Source organism: Microtus pennsylvanicus, chromosome 13 (assembly GCF_037038515.1).
Source record: "Microtus pennsylvanicus isolate mMicPen1 chromosome 13, mMicPen1.hap1, whole genome shotgun sequence".
Taxonomy (NCBI): Eukaryota; Metazoa; Chordata; class Mammalia; order Rodentia; family Cricetidae; genus Microtus; species Microtus pennsylvanicus.
Window position 1 is genome coordinate 47386961 of NC_134591.1, and position 22952 is coordinate 47409912.

The 22952-nt window shown below is 41.9% G+C and overlaps 1 protein-coding gene and 1 long non-coding RNA gene across 4 annotated transcripts in view; one reads left to right on the top strand and one right to left on the bottom strand.

The window, feature by feature from the left end:
- Positions 1–7811, bottom strand: part of LOC142833417 (uncharacterized) — a 28656-nt gene extending 20845 nt beyond the window's left edge. For both annotated transcript variants that reach the window (XR_012907405.1, XR_012907404.1), the window contains exon 1: positions 7486–7811. This is a non-coding gene — a long non-coding RNA (uncharacterized LOC142833417). The remainder of the gene's footprint in view (positions 1–7485) is intronic.
- Positions 6282–22952, top strand: part of Spata6 (spermatogenesis associated 6) — a 95623-nt gene continuing 78952 nt past the window's right edge. For both annotated transcript variants that reach the window (XM_075944797.1, XM_075944798.1), the window contains exon 1: positions 6282–6540. In XM_075944797.1, coding sequence (XP_075800912.1) covers positions 6490–6540 — 51 coding nt within the window. In that variant the 5' untranslated portion in view covers positions 6282–6489. The remainder of the gene's footprint in view (positions 6541–22952) is intronic.

Here is a 22952-nt window from a genome sequence, read left to right on the forward strand (position 1 = left end):
CCAAATGTAAGCATTGCAACTCGGATAGAGAGGTATCCTGGCAGTCAGGAGCTAGGGAGTATGACAAGGTCACACCACACAACAAACCTCATACAAGAGATTTATTAGGAGGGGAAAAACAGGCGGGTGAACTGCCTCTGCTCAGGCGAGAAACAGCAGTCAACTGAACAGGATATAGGGCTTATATAGAGTTTCTTGGGGTATGTGTGTGTGTGTGTAACTTTTCAGGGTGGAGCTTTCCAAGGTGGGATTTCATCTCCATAGATTGGGCTTTTTACTCTGTAGGATGGGGGCAGGGTTCAACAGTTAGGGCAGTTAAGAGTATTCTGTGGGTGGAACCTGGCAGTTAGAGGTCCTTGGAGAGGTCTGGCCATTCGTGTGGCTTGAGGAGCTTACACAATAGAATGGGGTATTTCCATGAAAAAATTATATTGCATTATGGCCAGTGAGGATCTCCCCCCACCCATTCAGGTCATGTCAGATATCAGAGACAAATGGCAGTGGCAAACATGCAAAGACACAGCAGTAGCAAGAGACAATTTGAGGTCAAGGCTATCGGGGTCTTGCCTATCTGAGATTCAGTTACCAGAGCTTTACTTCCTGGTGGGCCAATCCCCTGAAGTCAACTGCCACCTGCTAATCCTCTGACCTGGGCTCTGACACACCATGTCTGCCTGCACATCACTGTATTTCTCACCATTGATAACAGTGGGCTAAACTTCTGAACCTGTAAGCCAGGCCCTATGAAATGTTCTCCTTTATAAGAGTCGCTGCGGTCATGGTGTCTCTTCACAGCAGTAGAAAGTCCAACTAAGACACAGTCCGACATCGCCAGGAAGTCAAGATGGCAGGGACTTAAAGCAGCTAAGCACATCCTTAGCCAGGTGCAGGGAGAGAATGCATGCATGCTTGCAGTTCAGCTCTCTTTCTCTGCTCTTCACATAACTGAGAAGCCACAGCCTATGATGGTGCTGCTCACTTTTAAGCTAGCTCTACCCATATCAGTGCATATGATCTAGACAATCAACCACAGACACGCCATGCCAATAAGCCAACTTGATCCAGACAGTCACTCCTTGAGACTTGTCCCTAGAGATTGCAGCTTGTGTCAAGTGACCATCACAAACACACAACATGAATTCTGGGATCTTGGACCAGCAGAGGTTTAATCTTAAAGTCTTTACTTTGGACCTCACTACATAGCCCAGGATGGCCTTGAACTCAGGGTGTTCTTGACCCTCTCATCCCAAATGCTGTATTAAAGGCCTACACCATCATGCTTGGTAGGAGGGACATTCATGGTATTTAAAAATAATTTGCTTTCCTTTATTATGCAACCCAACTTAGATGAAACCCTTTATAGATTCCTTTAATGTCCAAAACGAGGTGCTGAATTACAAAATGAGTTAGAAAGGGTTAAAAGGCTAAGTCCAACCACTTAGAGATGTTTAACATTGTAAATTCTTAGTGTGCTTGATAGCGTGTATTATCCAAGACAGATCTTATTCCAACACTGATTTTGAACTTCCTTCTGAAACATTCCACTTGTTTAATTTTTACCAGTCACCCATTAACATGAACCCAGACTAAAGATCCTTAATATTAAGAGATAATGGTTCTGTGTTCTGGTATAGCTCCCAAGACTGGAATAACTGGAATAAAGCTCCCCTGCTTTATATAAAGGTAGAAGTAGAAGTACAGAAAGCTATTGGTTTTAAATACTGGATGACAGGCAGCCTACGTTTGATCACAAGGTGAGTCCAGGCTCTGCATGGGAATAGTTTCCCAGCAGTAGCGTGTGTAGAGAGAAGGTATCCAAGCACTACATAAGGCGGCCAAGTCAGGTTGGTAGCGGGGGCTACTGGAATATTTAGTTCAAGGAATTAGAGAAAAAAGTGAACTGTGCAGAGAGAACTCCAGAAAGCTATGAAAGATTTCCTCAAAAGTTCAAGGCAGAGGGATAAATTTGATTTGTAGGGAGTGGGACCACTTGAGGCTTGCTAGGCAGCATCTGCTTCAGGATTGAGGCAGCACAGAAATACTTAGGATTAGCTGTTCTTGGGCATAGAGGAACTCCAAACTTTCCCGAATAGACATAATTCCCTCTTCATACGTTGTATGTGCCGAAGTTCGTAGACAAAAAGTTACAATCAATGATACAGAATGTTTGTAGAAGACACCAGGCACAGCAAGCTTATTACCTGCGAATGGGCAGGAAGTAGAAGCCTATGATCTGTGTTGTTTGTCCTCCAGGACCCAGGAAAGCTGCACCAGAGAGGGCGGAGTCTCATCAACATGCACCCTACTACACACTACAGTTAAAGAACCCCACAAAGCACTCAGCTCTGAGTTTATACAGCCTAGGAGCCACTGGCCCGAAAACAAGTGTTCTAGGAGGAAGGAAGACATGGTCTGGGTTACAAGAAGAACACTTGCGCCTTGTCCAGTATATTGTCTTTCTCTTTATGCCTGAGGATTACTCGTAAGACAGCCAGCCAAGGCCATCTATGAAAACTTTGCGGTTACTACTACTGGCATTCTGCTGGTAAGTAAGCCAAGTAGGCTGACTTTAGCAGTGGGAACCATGCCCCGTGGTATGGCCTATAGCAGACTCATCTCAGCGAAGCCTATAAGTAAGCATAACAAAACACAGAGGGAAACATAATTCAGAAGCCATGTTAAATTCTATCTATTAGTGGGGCTTTAGAAACCCCACAGGTTCTGCACTGGCAAAACACACCATCACGTCCACTCAGCTTTAAAGTAGGCAGCCAGTAATTAAACTCCTTGCTAGCATAAGATCAACAGTTAAAAAAGAAAAAAGCAGAATTTTATGTTAAGCAGTGTGTTACCAAAATATCCAGGAGCCAGCGAGATGACTCAGTAGGTAAACACATATGCTGTGTGAGCCTGACGACCCAGGCTTGCTCTCTGGAACCCAGGTGAAGTTAGGAGAGAGCTGACTGATTCTCCATCTACATAGCTGTGCTCTGAACACCATGTGCACACTGTGGCAAGTGCACATCAACACAACATAGATGTTGGGCATGGCATGAAAGTCTAATGATAAAAGTTTAGAACAGCTCAATGTGTTTGTGTGTACCTGTAATCCCATTACTTGGGAGGCAAAAGCAAGAGGAATGTGAGTTCTCAGACAGCCTGGGCTCCGTAATAAGTTTAAGATCTAGCCTGGGCGTCCTAGTGAGACTATGACATTAAAAACATGGGGGAGTGGGCTAGAGATGGCCCAGTGGATAAAGTGCTTGGTGAGCAAACATGAGAACATGAGTTCAGGTCCCCAGCACCCACATAAAGGTGAGGTGTGATCGCATATCCTTAACTCCTGCCCAGTGGGATGGGATAGGAGGAAAGAGACAGGTGAACCCTAGATGCCCACTAGGTAGGTAGTGTAGCCAAACAGAGGCCTCCAGGTTCAAGGAGAGGCCCTGTCCAAAAACAAACAAACAAAAAACCAAACCAAACAAAAAAACCAAAAAACCAAGGTAGACAATCGGTCCCCTCCACATGTACCTGCACAGGTGAGCACTAACACATACACGTGCACACATACATGCGTGTGTGCACACATAGGAATTTAAGGCTGCAGATAATTTAATCAAGTTTGATAAAAAAAAATTGAGACAGGGTTTTCCTAGGTAGCCCTGATTGGTCTGGAACTTGTTACTTACACTAGGCTGACCTGGAACTCACAGAGATCTACCTGCCTCTGCATTCTGAGTTCTTGGATTAACAGTGTGTATTGCCTTGTCTGACATGCTTAAGAAGTAAAGAGAAAATATGTGTGAAAACTAAGGGGGAAAGTGGTCTCAGGGAATGAAAGGGCAGAGAATCTTAATCCATGTGTGGGAACTAACGAATGGACATTCTTGAATTGAGTGCCGCATTAACCGGAACGAAAACTAACTCAGTGAACTGATCAGCAAATTGGAGACCCTAGAAAAGACAGATACTCATATGCCAGGACAACATACACCATCTGGAGAATATAAGAAAAAAAAGTTAAAGTGATTCTTGCTTCAGAGATGTGTGGTTAAGAGCACATAGTCGCTTCTTTGTTTGATCAGGCGGGTATAATCTAGATTCTACAGTCAGGAAAGGGCCATGCACCTAGCCTGGGCAAAACAGAGCTGATTCTGGTGGTGCGGGAGTGGGTGAGGGTGACCCGGATCCGAGGATCTGAGAGTAGAAGAACTGGCCCCACTCCTTGCTGCAGACTGTGCTTGGTGAGCTAGCCTGGGCAGTGCTGAAGAGCTCGCCCCTGGAGTGACAATGAGGGGGAGCTGACAGGCTGACCAACTCAGCTACCACCTGGGGCCAGAACCAGGGTTATGAGTTGGCTTAACCTAACATCCACTCCAACTTCGAATTGTTGGAGCTCGTGAAGGGGATGAACCTACAGATCCCAAACGGCAGGCTCTCCATGACAGAGTGGAACAACAGGCTATCCAAAGGAGCCCCAGTGAGAGCCACTGTCGGTGGAGTAGCAGAAGCCAGAGGCCTCAAGCCAGACCAGTGAACACTGGCAAATAAAGATGAATGGACTAAAGGTAAACTGTGTGACTCAACAGGCCACTCTACAGCGCCCCCAACAAGATTCTTCTCCTTTTATTTTTTTTGCTTTGGTTTGTTTGTTTGTTTTTCTTTTAAATTTGGTTTTGTTTTTTGGGGGAGGTTCCAAGGACTCAGGGTGGATGAGAGGGATGGGAAGATAAGTGGGGTCCAGATGAATGATATGAAATCCACAAAGAATCGATAAAAGTCAAAAAATAAATAAATGCAAACTCAGTGTTGGCAAGAGTGGCCCAAAGCACCCATGCTACTCTTGATGAAGCAGGAATTGATGAAGCCTTAGAAGATATGATAGTATACTTTAAAATCCCATATGTGCAAAACGCACACTGCACAAGGGCCCTCCCTATTCCACCACACCTGCATTAATAGACCTCTTCTAAAGGATTAAAATTATTTACGTATGTGTGTCTATGTCTTTGTACACGTGTGTGTACCAAGGTTCTGGAAGAGCACATCCAAGCTCCTGCCCCTGGAATTACAGGCAGTTGTGAGCTGCTCAAAGTGGGTGCTGGGAACTGAACTCGGCTCCTCTGGAACAGCAAGTGCTTGTAACTGCTGAGCCACTTCTTGAGTGCTAAAATATTCTAGAATGTTCATAACAGTATTGCTAATAGGAGATAAAAGATAAACAAAAATGACCATTGATAGTAAATACAGTAAAGAATTTATAAATGTATACATTGATTTATAAGTCAATGTCTATATTTCTGTGTTGGAGTATTGTCTAATAATGGAAGAAACTTCAAATACATGACATCAATATGGCCTAGCTGTCCCAGCAAATCATAGAAAAATATATAAGTATTAATTCTATTTAACATAAAACAAGACAAATTGTGCAGTAATGAAGTTTGGGGATGCATTCATGACAGTAGAAGACTTACCATAACAAAATCATTGGAGGGTTTACTCCCAGGGCAGTTTGTAAGACAATATCCAGGGCATTTTTTTAAGGCTTAATAACACTCTGTTTCTTAACTGGGTTATAAAAACTCAGGGACTTCCCCTCCATTGTCAGAATGTGTCCGGTACTCTTCATATACACATACTTTTCATATGCACATAGTTAACATATTTTGCAGTTAAAAAAAAAATCTTTAACATGGACTTTAACTAGAGATAGCCTTTTAGGATCTTTTTATCTTTGATGATCTGTGGCCAAAATCTTTTCTGTGGATCTGTTATTGAGAGTTCCATCTGAGCAACAGGCATTGAGATTCACTCAGTGAATTGGACAGGAAATCCTGACGTGAAATTTAGGGATACACTGACAGAGATTCCCAGAACAGGTGACTAAGAAGAGGACTATGATAGTGATCCCGGGAGGTTGACTTGAGAGATCTTGGGTTCCAGTCCTGTTTTTAACCTATGTCTTGGTTGCTCATTCCCTATTTCTTATATTGGTTTTGTAAACTGTATCACAAAATTCAAACTCAAGGAAGATTACTAACTGTAATATAGTTGGGGAAACTGAGGCCCCAGATTGACGCCACTTCCCCATGGTGCCCTCACCACTTTGAAACCCAAGACTCTCAGACCTGAGCTCAGGTCAAAATTGTTCCCTTTTCTACCGGTTGGCCCTCCCAGCTTGACATCACAGAAGAGCCACCCAGCCCCGTCAGAAGCCCCGCCCTCTGCCTCTCAGTCTGGCATGCCCCGCCCCTGCGCGGTTCTTCCGGCCCCGCCCCTCCGGGCTGCCATGACAACAAGTCCGCGCCCCGCGCTCAGCTGCTGCTCCGGCGGGACCCAGGCTGGACCGCGGGCCCCGGCCTGGGGGCCACAGCTGCCACCGCCGCCGCCACCTCATCTCCTCCCTGTCCCTATCCCGCCTCGCGTCTTCCCGCTGCACTCGGGCCGGAGGCCGGGGTCCCTTCCCCGCCGCACCACCCAGCGCGGATGCCGAAGGTGAAGGCGCTGCAATGCGCCCTGGCGCTGGAGATCCGCTCTGTGAGTATTGGCTCTGTCCCACCCCAGCCTCCGGGTCCCCCTGTCCCGACCCTGGACACCCCTGGAAATGTCGAGTGCCCGCCCACTCCAGCCTCGCGGGGAACTCACCCCAACTTCCTTTTGGAGTGCTTTCGGATTTCTTCTACACCACTTCAGAGTTGCGCTCTCAGGACAGTAGTTCTCTTTGAATTCCTCTTTACTCCTGTTCTGGTGAGGGACTCTTAGACCCTTGCTCGTCTGGGGGTGTGTGTGGCATTTCCGCTAAATCCTGCAGGTTTTCAGATTCTTTCCCAGGCTTCCTATTAGCGTAGGAACTCCCTTTTTATCAAGATGGAGTTCCTAATTTTCAAAACAACTTACTTTGTGGCGTTAGTGCACCAAGTTTCTTGCCTTCTCCTCCCGGGACAAACCCAACTCCTCAGAAGCCTCTTCAGCTCTTTCCTCCAGTACCCAAACCCTCCCGACTTGGAGAGGGTTCTCCTTGCATCCTTCCAGGGGTCCCATGAAAGACCTGGTTAGCTCTACTTCAAGCTTGCAATCCCATCCAGTTACTCTGAACATTCTTTCAAGGGGATCTGTCCAGCCTGTTTCGGTAAACCCAACTGAGCCCAGAGAAGGGCTTTCCGGGTGTTGAGAAGCCCCCACTCCGCTTGATAACTGCAAGAGTTTCCTTCCGAGAGTTTTGAAGTCCTTCCGTGTCATCCTGAGAGACCCTTTTTCCTCCCTTAGAGGAGAACTCTGGTTTTGTTTCCTAATCCCTCCAATTCCTTATTCCATTTCTTTTCGTGCCTTCATCCGTGAATTGTTCTCATTACAGAACTCAGCCTTCTAGTTGGTATCCCAACATCAGTAAGCTCATTCTCTGTCATTTTCTGTGCCTGCCCCAAGGAGCCCTCTTGCATTTTCTTCCCATGGGCCCCGAAACTAGCTTTTCTTTGCACTTACCTACGCTTATGAGCGCTCCCTTTTTCCTAGCTTTCCTTTCTCTCCTTGAAGCCGCAGCGACACTGAATTTAAACCAGCACAGAAGTCACAAAGTTCTTTCAGGTCTTTTGTTCAGCCTTAAGGAGGAGCTTGGGTGGGGCAGAGTGCAGCAGGGGTGGAGGGCAAGCGAGTTTCAGGGACTCCAGAGTCTGCTACAGTTGCCGAGGTTTTTTACTCAGAAACGCTGTCCCTAACTTTCGGTGTTTGCATCACAAGTTGGTTTTCTGGCAACGTTTGTTTTGCAAAGAATGATTAGTTTACCGAAATACTGCGTAATGATTTCTAAATGTGCTAGATCCCGAACAGTTAGCAAAACTCTGAAGAACAGTCTCTGTAGACTTCATTATTGGCTGCCGCTTCCTCTCTTTGTAACCAATAGCTTAGCTGCTTGCCTGAAAGCTGCTGCAGGACGGGCTGGCTGCCCTCTGTTGTCAGTTCTTTGCTAGGAGGAAGTACTCTGTTGTGATTGTAGCCCTGGGAGTCAGAGACATTTTATCTCACTATGCAGCTTTTCTTACTGAAGAAAATGGATAGCTATATCTCCGGAGTATGCTGCTGCAAATATTGCTGTTTTTTTATGTATAAATATTTGAGTTACAGTGTTTTATAGTTCCCCAAATTTTCTAAGACATTCCTTCATCTCTTTAACTATTCTGTGTGCTGTTGTACAGATGCTGTATTTTCTGACCAGCAAGAGCCTTTTAAATGATTCTGATGTTCAGAAGGGGGAAAATGGCGATTAGCAACTACAAAAGTTAAATAAAATTAATTTGGCTTTAATTGAATAGAGAGGAATCATAGGACCACAAATATTTTTTATATCTTTTTATTGTAATTTTATCTTAAATTTTTGTACATTTACTGTACATAAAAATCAAAACTGTAAAATCTATGTTAAACAAGGTTTTCACCTTTAGTAACCATTGTCATTGTGTGTGTATAAATACACACACACACACTCTTATACATAGTATATTTATTTTCTTATGTAGCAGGAAGAATATACATAAACTAAGCTGCACTTTATTTAATATATCCTGGAATCACTCTACATCTGTGAAGAGTGCCATCTTGTTTTCTTCCAGATTTCAATCATACAGAATAATTGGAAGAGCATTTTAATGAATAACTCTTGCTTATGATCTGCATTAATTTGATTTTGCTGAAAATCTGAAAGTAAATTGCTGTTACCATAATATTCCTAAATACTGCAACATGCATACTCAAATATGAGGATTCTGTATATGACCACAATTCCATGATCATAAGTGGTATAATTAATAGTATATCTTAATATTGTGTCCACATTTAGGTTTTCCCAGTTATCACAAAGATATTTTTTATAATTAACTTTGAAACCAAGATCAAAAGTTTGTATATTAAAATTAGCTATTTGATTGTTAGGTTTTATAATCAATTTCATTATAGAGAATTCTTTATTTCTGTGTTATTTTGCTTTCTATCGGTGGATTTTGGTAAGTTCACACATTCATGTCATCATTACCCAGATCGATATTTAGAAATATCTATCACTATAAAGTTACCTCATGCCCATCAATGGAAAGGAACTGCCCTTCTGATTTGTCTCTCTAGATTAGTTTGCCAGCACTGGAGCAACTTCTATTTATTTATTTATTAAAAGAAAACAAACTATCTTTTTTCATTATACATACCAATCTAAGTTCCCACTCCCTCCCCTCCTTCCATTCCATCCACATACCCTCCTACTCCACCCCCATCCACTCCTCAGAGAGGGTAAGGCACATTGCTTTGGGGAAGGCCCAAGGCCCTCCATACTATATCTAGGCTGAGCAAGGTATCCATCCAAAGAGAATAGGTTCCCCAAAGCCAGTACATGCATAGGGATAAATTCTGGTGCCACTGCCAGTAGCTCCTCAGTCTGTCCCAGCCATGCAACTGTCAACCACATTCAGAGGGACTAGTATGGTCCTATGCTTGTCCTTCCCAGTCTGGAGTTTGTGAGTTCCCATTAGCTCAGGTAGACTGTTTCAGTGGGTGTCCCCATCATGGTCTTGACCTCTTTGCTCATATTCTCATTCTCCCACTATTCAGTTGGACTTTGGGCACTCAGTCCAACAGCACTGGAATGTCATATTGGAGACATACAGTGTGTCATATTTTATATCATGTGCTGTGACTTTGCTATTCAATAATGTTGCATGTTTTGATGGGTTGTTCCTGTAAATCATGGAGTAGTATTCTCTTGTATATGCATATGACAATATACGTATTAAAAATCGGATTAAAACATATATATATATATATATATATATATATATATATATATATATATATTCGCTGTGTACAAAGTGGTTGTATTTTCTTTCTGTCCTGACCTGACAGAAGCAATTGAGAGATTAGAGAGGCATATTAGTTATTTTGTGTTGCTGTAATAAAATGCCATGCTCAAAACCAACCTCAGGAACAGAGAGTTCATTTTAGGTTATGGATTGAGTCTATCCTGGTGTGGAAGGCATGGCAACAGTTGGGGATGGCATGGTGGTAAGAGCAGGAAACTGGCCAATCACATTTCTATCTGCAAGCATGAGCAGAGAGAGACAAGGAAATGGGATGCGCCTATATACTCTCCGTATCTGCCCCAGTGATGTGCACTTATAGCAGGGCTCTGTCTCATAGAGGTTCCATCACCCTTCTTCCAAACATTGTTACCAATTGGATAGCACGTGTTCAAACACATGAGCTTATAAGAGACATTTTTCTTTCAAGCCAACCCAGAGGTTTATTTTGGCTGATGGTATAGACGATATCAGTCCACCATGGTGGGTAAGGCATGGAAGTAGGGTGGCTTTGCCCATGGCACAGAAACCTTTCCTGAGGGCAGTTCGCAACTTGGCAGATCAAGAAGCAAACAGAGGGCCGGAAGCAGGGCCAGGCTATAACAGCATCCCCAAATGGGGAACACGTATTTAGAAACATGAGCTGGTGGGGGACATTTCTTATTTAAGCCATAACAGTGATATTTTGATGTATGTATATTTCACGAAGTGATTAGGTCAAGCAATTTAACACATCTATCGTCCCACAGAATTTTGTAATGAGAACATTTTTTTAAATTGTTTTAGGATGTTTCAAGTTTATATTACATTTTTACTAACTGTAATTGCCATGCCGTGTACTGTATCCCCAGAAGTTACTCATCCTGTCTGAAGCTTTGTTTCTTTAAATCAGCATCCCTATATTTTCCTCCATGACTTCCAGGTTCCTGGCAGTTAGCCAACATCTCTATATTCCCCTCCACTATTCCCAAGGTCCTGGTAGCCAGCTTTGGTTTTATGCTTCTGTGAGTTTGACTTTTTAAAAGATATTATTTACAACTGAGATCACAGTGTTTGTCTTTCTGTGTCTGGTTTACAACAGTTAGTGTAATTCCCTCCAGGTTCACGCATAAATTGCAAATACTAGGATTCTTTTTTTGTTTTAACTATGTCTCAAATGTTTAGTTAATCTTACATTCAATGTTTATCCATGATGGCCACTTAGGTTGATTCCCTGTCTTGTTGAATGGAAATAATGCTGCAACGATCACAGGTGCGCTGATGTCCCTTTGGATATATATATGGAAGTGGGGTTACAAGGTAGCTATATTTTTAGTTATTTGAGGATTCTTCATGTTGTTTTTATAATGGCAATACTAATTTAAATTTCCACCATCAGCATTCAAGGGCTCCCATTTATCCACATTTTTGTCTACAGAAAATATCTTTTTCTGCTGTGCCTAATTTGAGCTGATACTTTGTTACTTGATTTGCATCCCTGTGATTAGAGGTAGATATGCCCCTTTGCATGTGTGTGTTGGCCGTTTGTATGTCTCCTTTTGAGAACTGTCAATTCAAGTTCTTTACCCCATTCTAAAATTAGGGATTTTTTTTTTGGTTTTCTTGCTGTTGAGTTCTTTTAATTCTTACATATATTCATACTAACCCTGTATTAAATATTTGGTTTAGTGTGATTTACACATATTCTCCCATTCCATTCTCTTCTCTTACTCTGTTAATGGCTTCCTTTGATATACAAAAGCTTTCCGAGTTGATATCATCTGTTCTCTTATGAGGGCTATTTATTGTATCCTGCCTGTGATTGTCATGGGTAGTGCTATGGAGAGTCATTCTTATCAAAGTTTGTCTTGTGTGCTATCTTCTGAAGAGACCAGACTCAGGTAGAGAACATTCCATGATGGATTGTTGCCCAATTTTCTTCTCTTGTGGTGAAATTTAATATTTTCCTTTATAATAGGTTTTACATAAGCCTGAAATCTCTACTTGTGGCTTAAAGGTGTGGCACCTTCCTCTCTCCCTCTCCCTCGAGCAGCTGTCTGCTGCAGTATGGTATTAGGAGTGACTGTGAGGTGTGACGTGTGATGCTGTGGTTAAGACGCAAGCGAAGCACAGCAGGCAGCAAAGCCTGGGCCGTGTCACACAGCATTCTGTGTTGTCCAACAGAGTCATGTGACTCGGGAGAAAATATATTGCTGGGGAGAAAAGTGTGACTTTCCTAAGGAATCTTTCAGGAATGACATGTTATGCCAAGTCACACATTTTAAAAGATCATCTAAAGAATTATCCTTGCAAAGGTTTTTGTATTTAGTATTGGACACTTCTCCTTGACAGGAAAGGACTGCTCTTGCTGTTTGGACTTGGTAATTCCTTCTTATGTTGAGTATTTCAATGCTCACATCTTTTATGAGAAGGAGGAAAACAATGTAGAGCTTAAATAGATCAGCATGGGGAGTGGAGAACTTTCTTTAAGGCTTGTTTTGGTTAATTTTATGAAATTCTAAGTTTTTCATTTCTATATTTACTTCACCTCATTACTTAACTCAAGCTAATGACACCATGCGGCGGACAGTGCTGTGTCTTTCCAGGGACTGCCTCCATCTGGATCCTTCATAGTTGTGATCCTTATTCAACCAGGCACTGCCATGCTGCCATTAAAAACTTTTGATTGCAAAATATTTGAGACTAACAGGAAAAAATATAGATAGAAGATAATGACAACTTCCCCCATTTAACAGCAGGAAAAGTATAAGTGGTAGATCCTATGGCCTCCCCCATCTAACAATTGATTCTTGTTAATTTTGATGCATTTAAAAAAATCAAATGCCACAAATGAAATTAAGGTCTCCTACTTCCTTTGATCTTATTTTTCTCCCTTCTGCCTGTGAGTTAAGGTAACAAATACCCACAGATTCTGAAACAGGTGCAACCATACCTTTTAGTTTAGCCTTGGCCAAGCATTTACATGTAGAATAAATTTCTTGGTTATGCAATTATTTTTCTCTCTTGCTAGAATAATTGATTTATTTGTTACATATGTAGGTCAATTGCAAAATGCTCCTGTTAAGCAGAAACTTTTGGAACGTTTAGTTTTGTTTATTGGCTATTATTATTGTTATTATTATTATTATTAGTTGTTGTTGTTGAGCTGAGGACTGTGGGCATGCTAGGGACATGCTCTGTGACAGAGCCCTGCCCTCAGTGCTTTTATATATTTTAGAATGGAGGCCCTGGAAGTACTTACAGGGGAGTAGATGTCGAACTGGAACTTTGAGTCTTATGGTATCATACGTATTAGTTTCCTAGGATGTCTGTTATAAAGTATACCTTGAAATGGTCTTTTCCCTCACATTTCTGGAGGCCAAAACCATAAAGTAAAGGTGGTGCCAATATGGTGGCTCTAGGCTATGTTTTGGGTTGTAGCTGTGCCAGTGGAGTCTGACCTTAGCAGTTTACTTTTCCGTGACTGGTCCTATTCACAGCTTCTGCCCCAAGGAATGAGTATCAAGGTTTTATATTTATTCTCCCTTGTTAAACATATCTTGAATAGTAGACATTTGCTGGTGGCATGTGACACACTCTTCAGTGGTCTCCTAGGGAAAGCTTTGTTGTTTCCCTTTAGTAATATTTTTTTTTATTTTTGTAATTTGTTTTGTTGCTGGTAAAGAAATGTTGTAGACTTAAAAGTTTCACGTATTTATCATGTATTGTTGGTTTTTAAAATCAGTTTATGTGGCTGCAGCACACATCCAGAAAGTTTACAAACCCAAGTGTGTAATAGAGGTGGTTGCCACCCCAGCTGCCCTCCGTTCCCCTCCGCTCACATCCCTTCCTCCTGTCACATCACACCATAGCTGGGCCTTCAGAAATCCAGTTCTCTTGCTCTGTCTGTACACTGTGAACTCTTTATGCCTAACTTCTTTGTAAAATGGAGTGATTTTGGCTCCTTTCTGTGAACCTGCCACTTTTTCTGTATTCGTCCTGTTACTGATGGGCATTTCGTTGTTCCCAGTGAGAGATCCTATAAGCAATGCGGCTGTGAAGTCCCATATGTCTCTTTGTGATGCTTTCAGGTTTTTAACTTTGGGTTCAGCAGCATTGCTACTATACCATATCGGTTGCATGACTACTTAGGGTTTCATATGGAAAACCATTTTATTTGCAAATAAAGGCAGCCTGTTTACTACCAACTGATTCTTGGTCTAATTTTTTTCTTGCCTTTATTTATGTTATTGCTTAGAATCCTCTCTGTAATGTCACATGATCTAGTCTTGAGCTGAAGTTAAGATTCTGAAATTTTACACATGAGATTAGATTGAATCTATTGAGATTGCTATTAATAGACTTTTTGTTTAATACCATCTCCCACTTTAAATTTCATGTATAGGCAATCCAATATAAGATTGTAAGGCTTTTATTTGTTGAATTATTTTAGAATTCTTTTATTTCTAATTTTAAAATTATCATAGTCAAATTATTTTTTAATGATTTTAAACTTTAAGGAAATTATATATTGTCCCAATGCCTGTAAAACTGGACATTAAAAAGATTTTATTTTTTTCATTTATCTTTTTAGTTACATGCGTGTGTGTGTGTGTGTGTGTGTGTGTGTGTATGTGAATTTGAGTGCAGGAGTCTGCACAAGCCAGAGGAGGGTGTAATATCTCTTGGAACTGGAATTATGAACTACCTAACAGGAGTGTGGTTTCTCTGCAAGAGCAATAAGTGCTCCAACCACTGAGCCCCCTCTCCAACCCTGATACGTATTTTTTGACGTTGAACTCTTTGTCAATATGTGATAATGTGATAAATTATTTTTAGAACATACTGGTTGCATTTTCTTTTTTTTTTTTTTTTTTTTTTTTTTTTTTTTTTTGAGGGAAAAAGATTTATTTTGATTCACATTTTTTTTTTTTTATATTTTTATTTTTTTAATTTTACCACTCTTCTCCCCCTCCTCCCACTCTTCTCCCCCTCCTCCCACCCCTCTCCCCTTCCCCCCACTCCTCTCCCCCCTCCCTTTCCAGTCCAGAGAGCTGTCAGGGTTCCCTGCCCTGTGGTACGTCCTAGGTCCTCCCCCCTCCATCCATATCTAGGAAGGTGAACATCCAGACTGGCTAGGCTCCCACCAAGCCAGCACATGGCATAGGATCAAAACCGCGTGCCATTGTCCTTGGCGTCTCATTAGCCCTCGTTGTTCGCCATGTTCCGAGAGTCCAGTTTTATCCCATGCTTTTTCTGGTAACATTCCAGCTGGCCTTGGTGAGCTCGCAGTAGATCATCTCCACTGTCTCAGTGGGTGGGTGCACTCCTCGTGGTCCCGACATCTTTGCTCATGTTCTCACTCCTTCTGCTCCTCATTGGGACCTTGGGAGCTCAGTCCAGTGCTCCAGTGTGGGTCTCTGTCTCTATCTCCATCCATCGCCAGATGCAAGTTCTAGGATGGTATGCAATATATTCGTCAGTATTGCTCTAGGGTAGGGTCATTTCAGGTTCCCTATCCTCAGCTGCCCAGGGAACTAACTGGGGACCTCAGCTTGGGCACCTGGGAGCCCCTCTAGGGTCAAGTCTCCTGCCCACCCTAAAGTGGGTCCCTTAACTAAGAATTGTGGTTCCGTGCTCCCCTATCCAACCTTCCTTTATCCCGATCCTCCTGTTTCCCCAAGTCCACCCTCCTTCCCTTCTACCTTTTCTCTCCCCATCTCCCCTAACCCCCATCCCACCCCACCCCCAAGATCCCATTTTCTTTTCTGGGTTGGACTGGACAGTTTTTAAATTTGTTATCATTTGTGTTTTTATTTGAGAGGTTTAGGCCTTTGAGTTACATGAATATTTATCTTTATCTTAGACAGACAGAAACCCAAAGAAAAAAGCCTGGGAAATAAAGGACAGGAAAGGCATGTCAGAGATGTTCCTCTCTTTTGTCTTTTTCATTTATTATTATCTGAAAATCCTCAATAAAACGAAATATCAATTTTCAAAAAAACCCACTTTGTTTGAAGCATTTTAGATATATGAAACTTTACAACCAATAGCAATGAAAAGCTTCCACCTGCTCCCAGCTTAAGAAATAAACTCCACAGATAAGAATCCCTGTATTTATCTCTCTGAGGAAATAGCTGCTTCCCTTCTTGGGGCTAAGCACCATCCTGAGCCTTTCGCAGCCCTCTGCATTCCTCACATTGTCTTCTCTGCCTGAGGGACGTGGTTACTTCCCAGTGATGCCTGCCACCATTTCAGACTGCTGATAGTATAACTCTGAAAGCACTTGGCTTCGAATAGTTTATAATTCTTGCTTTGTTTCCCACTATACTTTATGATCTGTTTACCGTTTAATTTCCAAGTGCATAGCATTTACATGTGTGTTATTCACACATTTCTACCCATCACATACACAAATCACATATGCATGCTTACATGAACACATACATGCTTGTATTATTTTTTGAGACAGGTTTTCACCATTTTGTCCTGACTGGCCCAAACTCACTGTGTAGACCAGGTTAGCCTTAACTTCACAGATATTTTACTACTTCTTCATCTTCCAAGAGCTGGGATTAGAGTGGGAAGACATTTGCACATTTGATATAATTCAGTAAAACACCTAGAATTAAAATAGTTACAGACCAGAAGGGGGTGGTTTCAGTGGCACTGAAAAGAAACAATACAGCTATACATATGGGAAACATGCTTTGAGGACATTTCAGAAACGGGCCAGACTTCACCAAGAGTGCAGACCATAATTGATCAGCCAAGTAAATTCTCGTCTAGAAACACTCCATATTCTGGAGTGTTCTCCTGTTCTCTCTGATATGCAGAATCTAGCCAGTTACATCTATGCATATATGTGAACAATTGAATGTCCATGTGGGTACAAGATAGCGTGAAGAAAAGAGAACAAGAAAGGCTAACTGTAGGGGTGAGGAAGGACTAAATGCACATAGTCCTCATTAAAGTCATACAGTTTTCTTAATGGACAAAGGAGGAATGTTTCAAAGAAGTGGGAGTATTTAAAACTTAGTGTAATTCATAAATTTATATGCCCTGTTTTACCATAGGGAAGAGGGAGACTAGAAAGTTCAGGGAAAACAGTAGGTTTGGAGAATACGCCAAGTCCTTGAGAAGATTCTGGTTGGCCCACAGAACAGATGGATAGTAAATGAGTCTTTCTGGTACTCACATTCAGGACCAAAGTAAGCAAGAAAATGTTTATGTTGGCTCACAGCTTTAGTTCATCATGACAGGCAGGAAAGGCCTGGCAGTGTTCATGGCAGTGGGAACAAGGTTCCTCACATGGCAGCAGACCAGGAACCAGCAGCTGGATGGGAGTCGGAGGTGTGATTCCCCTTCAAAGGTCTGCCCCACTGACCTAAATCTGAGATTTTAAAACTTCTTCCAAAATATCACGCGTGCCTAACCGGAAATGAAGTGCTCAAAGCAGGAAGTTGTAGGGGATAGTCTACACCATGACATCCCACTTAAAGGTCAAAAAGTCTCATGATGAAAAATATGCTCCGTCAAAATTTAAGTGTCACTGTAAGCTTAGCATTGTTCAGACTCAAGGTGTTCTAGTTTGCTTTCTGATGCTGAGATAAACAACATGAGCAAAAGCAGCCGGGGAGGATGCTATTTCACCTCACACTTTCAGATCAAGTCCATCTTTGAGGAAACTGGGGCAGGAGCGCAAGCCAGGAACCCTGTAGGTAGCAACCACCAAGGATTGCTGCTTTACTGCCTCCTCTCCTTGGCTCTGCCTGCTTCCTCATACAGTCCAGGCCCACCTGCGAGGAATAGGACCACCTACAGTGAACTGAGTCCTCCTCTATCAACTAGTAATCGAGAAATGTCCCACAGATATGCCCACAGGCCAATCTGACTGAGGTGGTCCTCCAACTGGGACTGCCTCAGATAACTTAGGGCTGTGTCCGGTTAACAGTTGAGACTCCTTGTCAACTTGCTATGCCAGTATGGCACTTTAAACCATAGCTTTTCCCTTTTTCTCTTGCCTAAGATTTCGTATCAGTATTATATAATATGGAATACAGTACAACTTTAAAATTACCACTGTTTTAAAAATGTATTTAAAAATGTATTCTCTTCTAACTGTGGGCTTCTGTAAAATTAAAAAACAAAAACAAAACGGAAAAACAGAACAAAACCAAATAAGTTATATACATTCTTCACCAAGTGAGAAGAACCACGGTAGTTACAATAAGAACAGAGCAAAGTCATAGAGTAAACAGCTCAGTGTTTGAGGTCCCGGGGTTTGGGACTCTGGTTAGTGTTTCTCCTTGGTAGGTTTCAGCTTCAGACAGACTAGAGAGATCTGTTGAAACTGCCTGTGTCCTATCAGAGCTAGAAAGAAGGGAAAATCATGGGATCCAAGGAAGTTATAGGGCTTTGAATTGTCTTTAGATCAAATTTCTCCATGTGACAGAATATATCTGCAAAATACATTTGTAGTACTGTTATCCGATCCTAGCTGTAGGATCATGTCTTCTTTCTTCCCCTCAACATGGTTCTTTGGAAATCTGCCCACGTTGCTGCATTTGTCTCTCTTCTTCTTACTGCTGGAATGTATTCCTGGAATAGAAACCTTACACATCATTCCAACGTGCAAGCCTTTGGTGCCTAGCTTTCCCTCTTTGTCTAGTACACATAATCAGAAGAAACAGAATTGAATTAATAAAGTGGAATGGAGGTCATATGTAGTTGGCTTTTGACTGAAGCTGAAAATAACTTCTTTCTGGCCCCAATCTGTTCTCCTGGGATTTTTTAAAAAAGTTTTCATGTGTGTGTGTGTGTGTGTGTGTGTGTGTGTACACTGCATTGTGTGGGTGCTGTGGAGGCCATGGGGGGTGGCAACTGAACTAGAGGAGCAATGTGTGCTCTTTTCCACAGAGCCTCTCCCTGCCCCTCTCTAGAGGTCTTAAACAGAGGAACACCTGGAGTTGGGATGAGGTCTTCACACGGTGTGGGGAAACTGGGGGTAGCATGTGCTGTCAGGAGTCTGTGGTGTATGTATCTTGCCTCAAGATTTGTTGTATCCTCAGGGTTTTCTGTGCAGCTTCTGAATAAGCTTGCATTTACTTCTTTCAGTTTTACTTTGTGGTTCTTAAATTGCAACTGCTGTGCTGTTGGGTTTATGCTCATTCTCGAGGCCGTTTCTCTAAGTGGATCTGGCTGTGGGTGCTTATTAAGCAGGATGCTCACACCCTCCACGTTTCGAAGTAAACAGTTAATTTTCCCTGAGGATTCGCCACTGGGAAGGGCTTTGGAGTCAGACATCTTTTAATCCAGCAGTTTTCATCTGGTTACCTCCTGCAATATGAAGCTGGGCAATTGTTTTTAATTCATTCTGCATTTGCCTCTTGATGGGTGTGCTTAATGAATTTTCCTTTACTATAATTGCGGTAAAGATAGATTTACCGCTGTCACTTTGTTTTTCGTTCTCTGAGTCGTGGGACTTTGTTTCTCTCTGTTATTGCCTCTGTCTTAGTCTGTGTCTTGTTCTATTGCTGTGAAGAGACACCATGACCATGAACCCTCAGGAAAGCATTTAGTTTGGTTTGCTTACAGTTTCAGAGGTTCAGTCCATTATCATCATGGAGGGAAGCATGGCGGCGTGCAGACAGACATGGTACTGGAGAGGTAGCTGAGAGTTCTGGCAGGCAGAGGAGAGAGAAAGAGAGAGAGAGAGAGAGAGAGAGAGAGAGAGAGAGAGAGAGACAGCGTGTCACTCTGCATGGCTTGAGCTTTGAAACTTCAATGTCCACCCACCCCCAGTGAAATACTTCCTCCAACAAGGGCACGCATCCTCTAATCCTTATGAGCCTTTGGGGGCCATTTTCATTCAAACCACCACCGCCTCTTCCTTTTGTTCTGATTTTCTTATTGTTTTATTTTAGTGAGTGATTGATATGAGGGCCTTCCTCCATCACACAATTAACATTTTAAATATTTGTTAACTAAGTTTATTCCACTTGTTTACATCCAGTTTATTATGATTTTAACTGTTTCCTTTAGGTTCATTTACTTCGAAATCTTTTCTATTTATTTATTTACTTATTTTATATCTCAGCTGTAGTTTCCTCTCCTCTCCTCCCAGTCCTCCTCCCAACTCCCCCTTTGTCCACCTCACCCTCCTCCATTTTTGTTCAATAAAGGGCATGCTTCCCGTAGATATCAGCAAAACACGGCATAGCAAGTTGCACTAAGACTAAGCACCACCCCATATATTAAGGCTGGGTAAGGGACCCAATATGAGGAGCAGGGTCCCAAGAGCCGGCAAGAGTCACAGCAGAGGGCCAAGTTCAGTCCCGTGTAGGCTCCCTGGTGGTCAATTCAGTTTCTGTGACCCCTTATGAGCCCAGGTTAGTTGATTCTGTGGGTTTTCTTGTAATGTCCTTGACTCCTCTAGTTCCTACAGTCCTTTCTCCCTCTCTTCGGTAGGATTACCAAGCTCAGCCTAGTGTCTGGCTGTGGGTCTCTGTTTTCATCAGTTGCTGGATGAAGCCTCTCTGATGATAACTGAACTATAGGCAATCTATGCGTATAGCAGAATTTTGTTTTTGAAAATTTCTTTGTAGTACAATAAATTCTGATCAATCTTTTATCTTCCCCAGGTCCTCCCAGATCCTCCCCACCCTCCCACCCATCCAATTCCATGCCTTTTCTTTCTCTCTCTCCTAAGAAACAGGCACAAAACAACCCTCCACCAAGAAAAAAACCCTACAAGAAACACACAGAAAACAAAACAAAAACCCCACAAACACTAAATTGGAAACTATAATGTACAAGCAAAAGACAAAGCAATATGGGATAAAAGGTTTCCAAAAATAGCCCTAGATTTGTTTTGGATTGGCCATCCACTGCTGGGCATGGGGCCTGTGCTTACATGTGGTTTGTGCACTTAGATGCCATTGGGGAAAACTAAGTTTGCCTTTGCAAGTTGGTGTCAACTGTAATTTGCCAATTACTTTTTGATGGTTTCATTTTGCTACTAATTGATATAAGGTTTACAATTGTTATCTTAACTTATATTAGTATATCGTAGATTAATGTAAGTTTAATTTCAGCAACACACCTAAATTTTTTGTTTCTGTTTTGTTGTTTCTTCCCCTCATTATAATATTATTGTCATAAAATTACATCTTTGAACATATACAAATTACTTCTTTGAGAACTTCACACATGGATAGAGTATATTTTGATCATATTTACCCCTACATTTCCAGTTTCCCCTAACTCCTCCCAGATCCACCCCACCTCCCCACCTCTCCTGACTTTGGTGTCCTCTTTTTCTTTAAATCACTATGTAGTCTGATTTGCAGCAGTATCATAACTGTTGCTTTCTGAGATGATCTTTTTTTGCTTGTTTTCCTGTCAGTACTTGGGGTCAAAACTAGGGCCTCACGCACACCAGGCATTGCTCTGCCACTGAGCTACTGTTCCAGCCTTGCCATTGTTAAATGACAGAGAAACCACAAGCGCATAGTTCAGCTAATGACGCTGTATTTCTTTGCATGTCGATCTGAGGTCCTGGCAAGCTCCTCTTCTGTACCAGAGCTCTAGTGGGGATGGATTACTTTCCTTATTTTGATCTGGCAATCTCTTTATTTCCCTTTCTTTGTGAATAATTTTTCTGTTTATTAAATCATTTTTTGAAAGTATTCTTCTTTTAGCTAAGCCATTTCACTTTTTTTCCCTGGCTTTATGATATATTTTTCTCCTTTTGCTTTTAAGATTTGTCTTCTTGAATGTCCATTGCTGCCTTCTTTTTTTTTTAACTGAAAATTTGTTTATGATTATCCTTTGGCTCATATTCAGGTCCCCAGGCTTCTTTACCCATGAGCCCTCTTGTGGCCATCACTTTTGTGTGTGTTACAAATTGGAAGGGACTCCAGTGAGACAATGTGACAAATTTGCTTTAATCAGATTAGGAAATGAAGCCAACAGAATGAGATTTGCTGAGAAACTTGGTTGTGAATTACTAGGGTGAAAGTAAAAAACAGAGTAGTAGAGAAGAAATGGAGTAAAACTATCCGACACAAATATCCTCAACTTCTGTGTGCCGAGGACCATGAAGTTCCAATCCTCTGTTCAGTATCACAGCCAGCGTTGACATGGAAAACCATTAGGGTTTCACTCTGGTAAGAATGGTATTGGTGACTCGCATAGATGAATTGTTGGCACTGTCCCAAGTGATGTGAAAAAACAGTACTCAAAAGGCTGGAGAGATGGCTCAGTGGTTAAGAGCACTGCCTGCTCTTCCAAAGGTCCTGAGTTCAATTCCCACAACCATCTGTAATGAGGTCTGGTGCCCTCTTCTGGCCTGCAGGCATACACACAGACAGAATATTGTATACATAATAAATAATAAGAAAAAACAGTACTCAACTTCATATGGAAAAGCAAAAAACTCAGGATAGCCAAAACAATCCTGTACAATAAAAGAACTTCTGGAGGCATCACAATCCCTGTCTTCAAACTCTGCTACAGAGCTACAGTACTGAAAACAGCCTGGTATTGGCATAAGAACAGACAGGAGGACCAATGGAACTGAATAGAAGACCCAGATATTAATCCACACATCTTCAAACACCTAATTTTTGACAAAGAAGCAAATAAAAATCAAATGGAAAAAAGAAAGCATATTTAACAAATGGTGCTGGCATAACTGGATATCAACATGTAGAAGAATGAAAATAGACCCATATCTATCACCATGCACAAAACTCAAGTCCAAATGGATCAAAGACTTCAACATAAAGTCAGCCACAATGAACCTTATAAAAGAGAAAGTGGGAAGTACACTTGAATGCATTGGACAGGAGATCACTTCCTAAATATAACTCCAGCAGCACAGACACTGAGAAACAATTAATAAATGGGGCCTCCTAAAACTGAAAAGCTTCTGTAAAGCAAAGGACACGGTCAATAAGACAAAATGACAGCCTACAGAATGGGGAAAGATCTTCACTAACCCCATATCAGACAGAGGTCTGAGCTCCAAAATATACAAAGAACTCAAGAAATTGGTCATCAAAAGAACAAATAATCCCGTAAAAAAATGGAGTACAGACCTAAACAGAGAACTCTAAAAAAAAACAA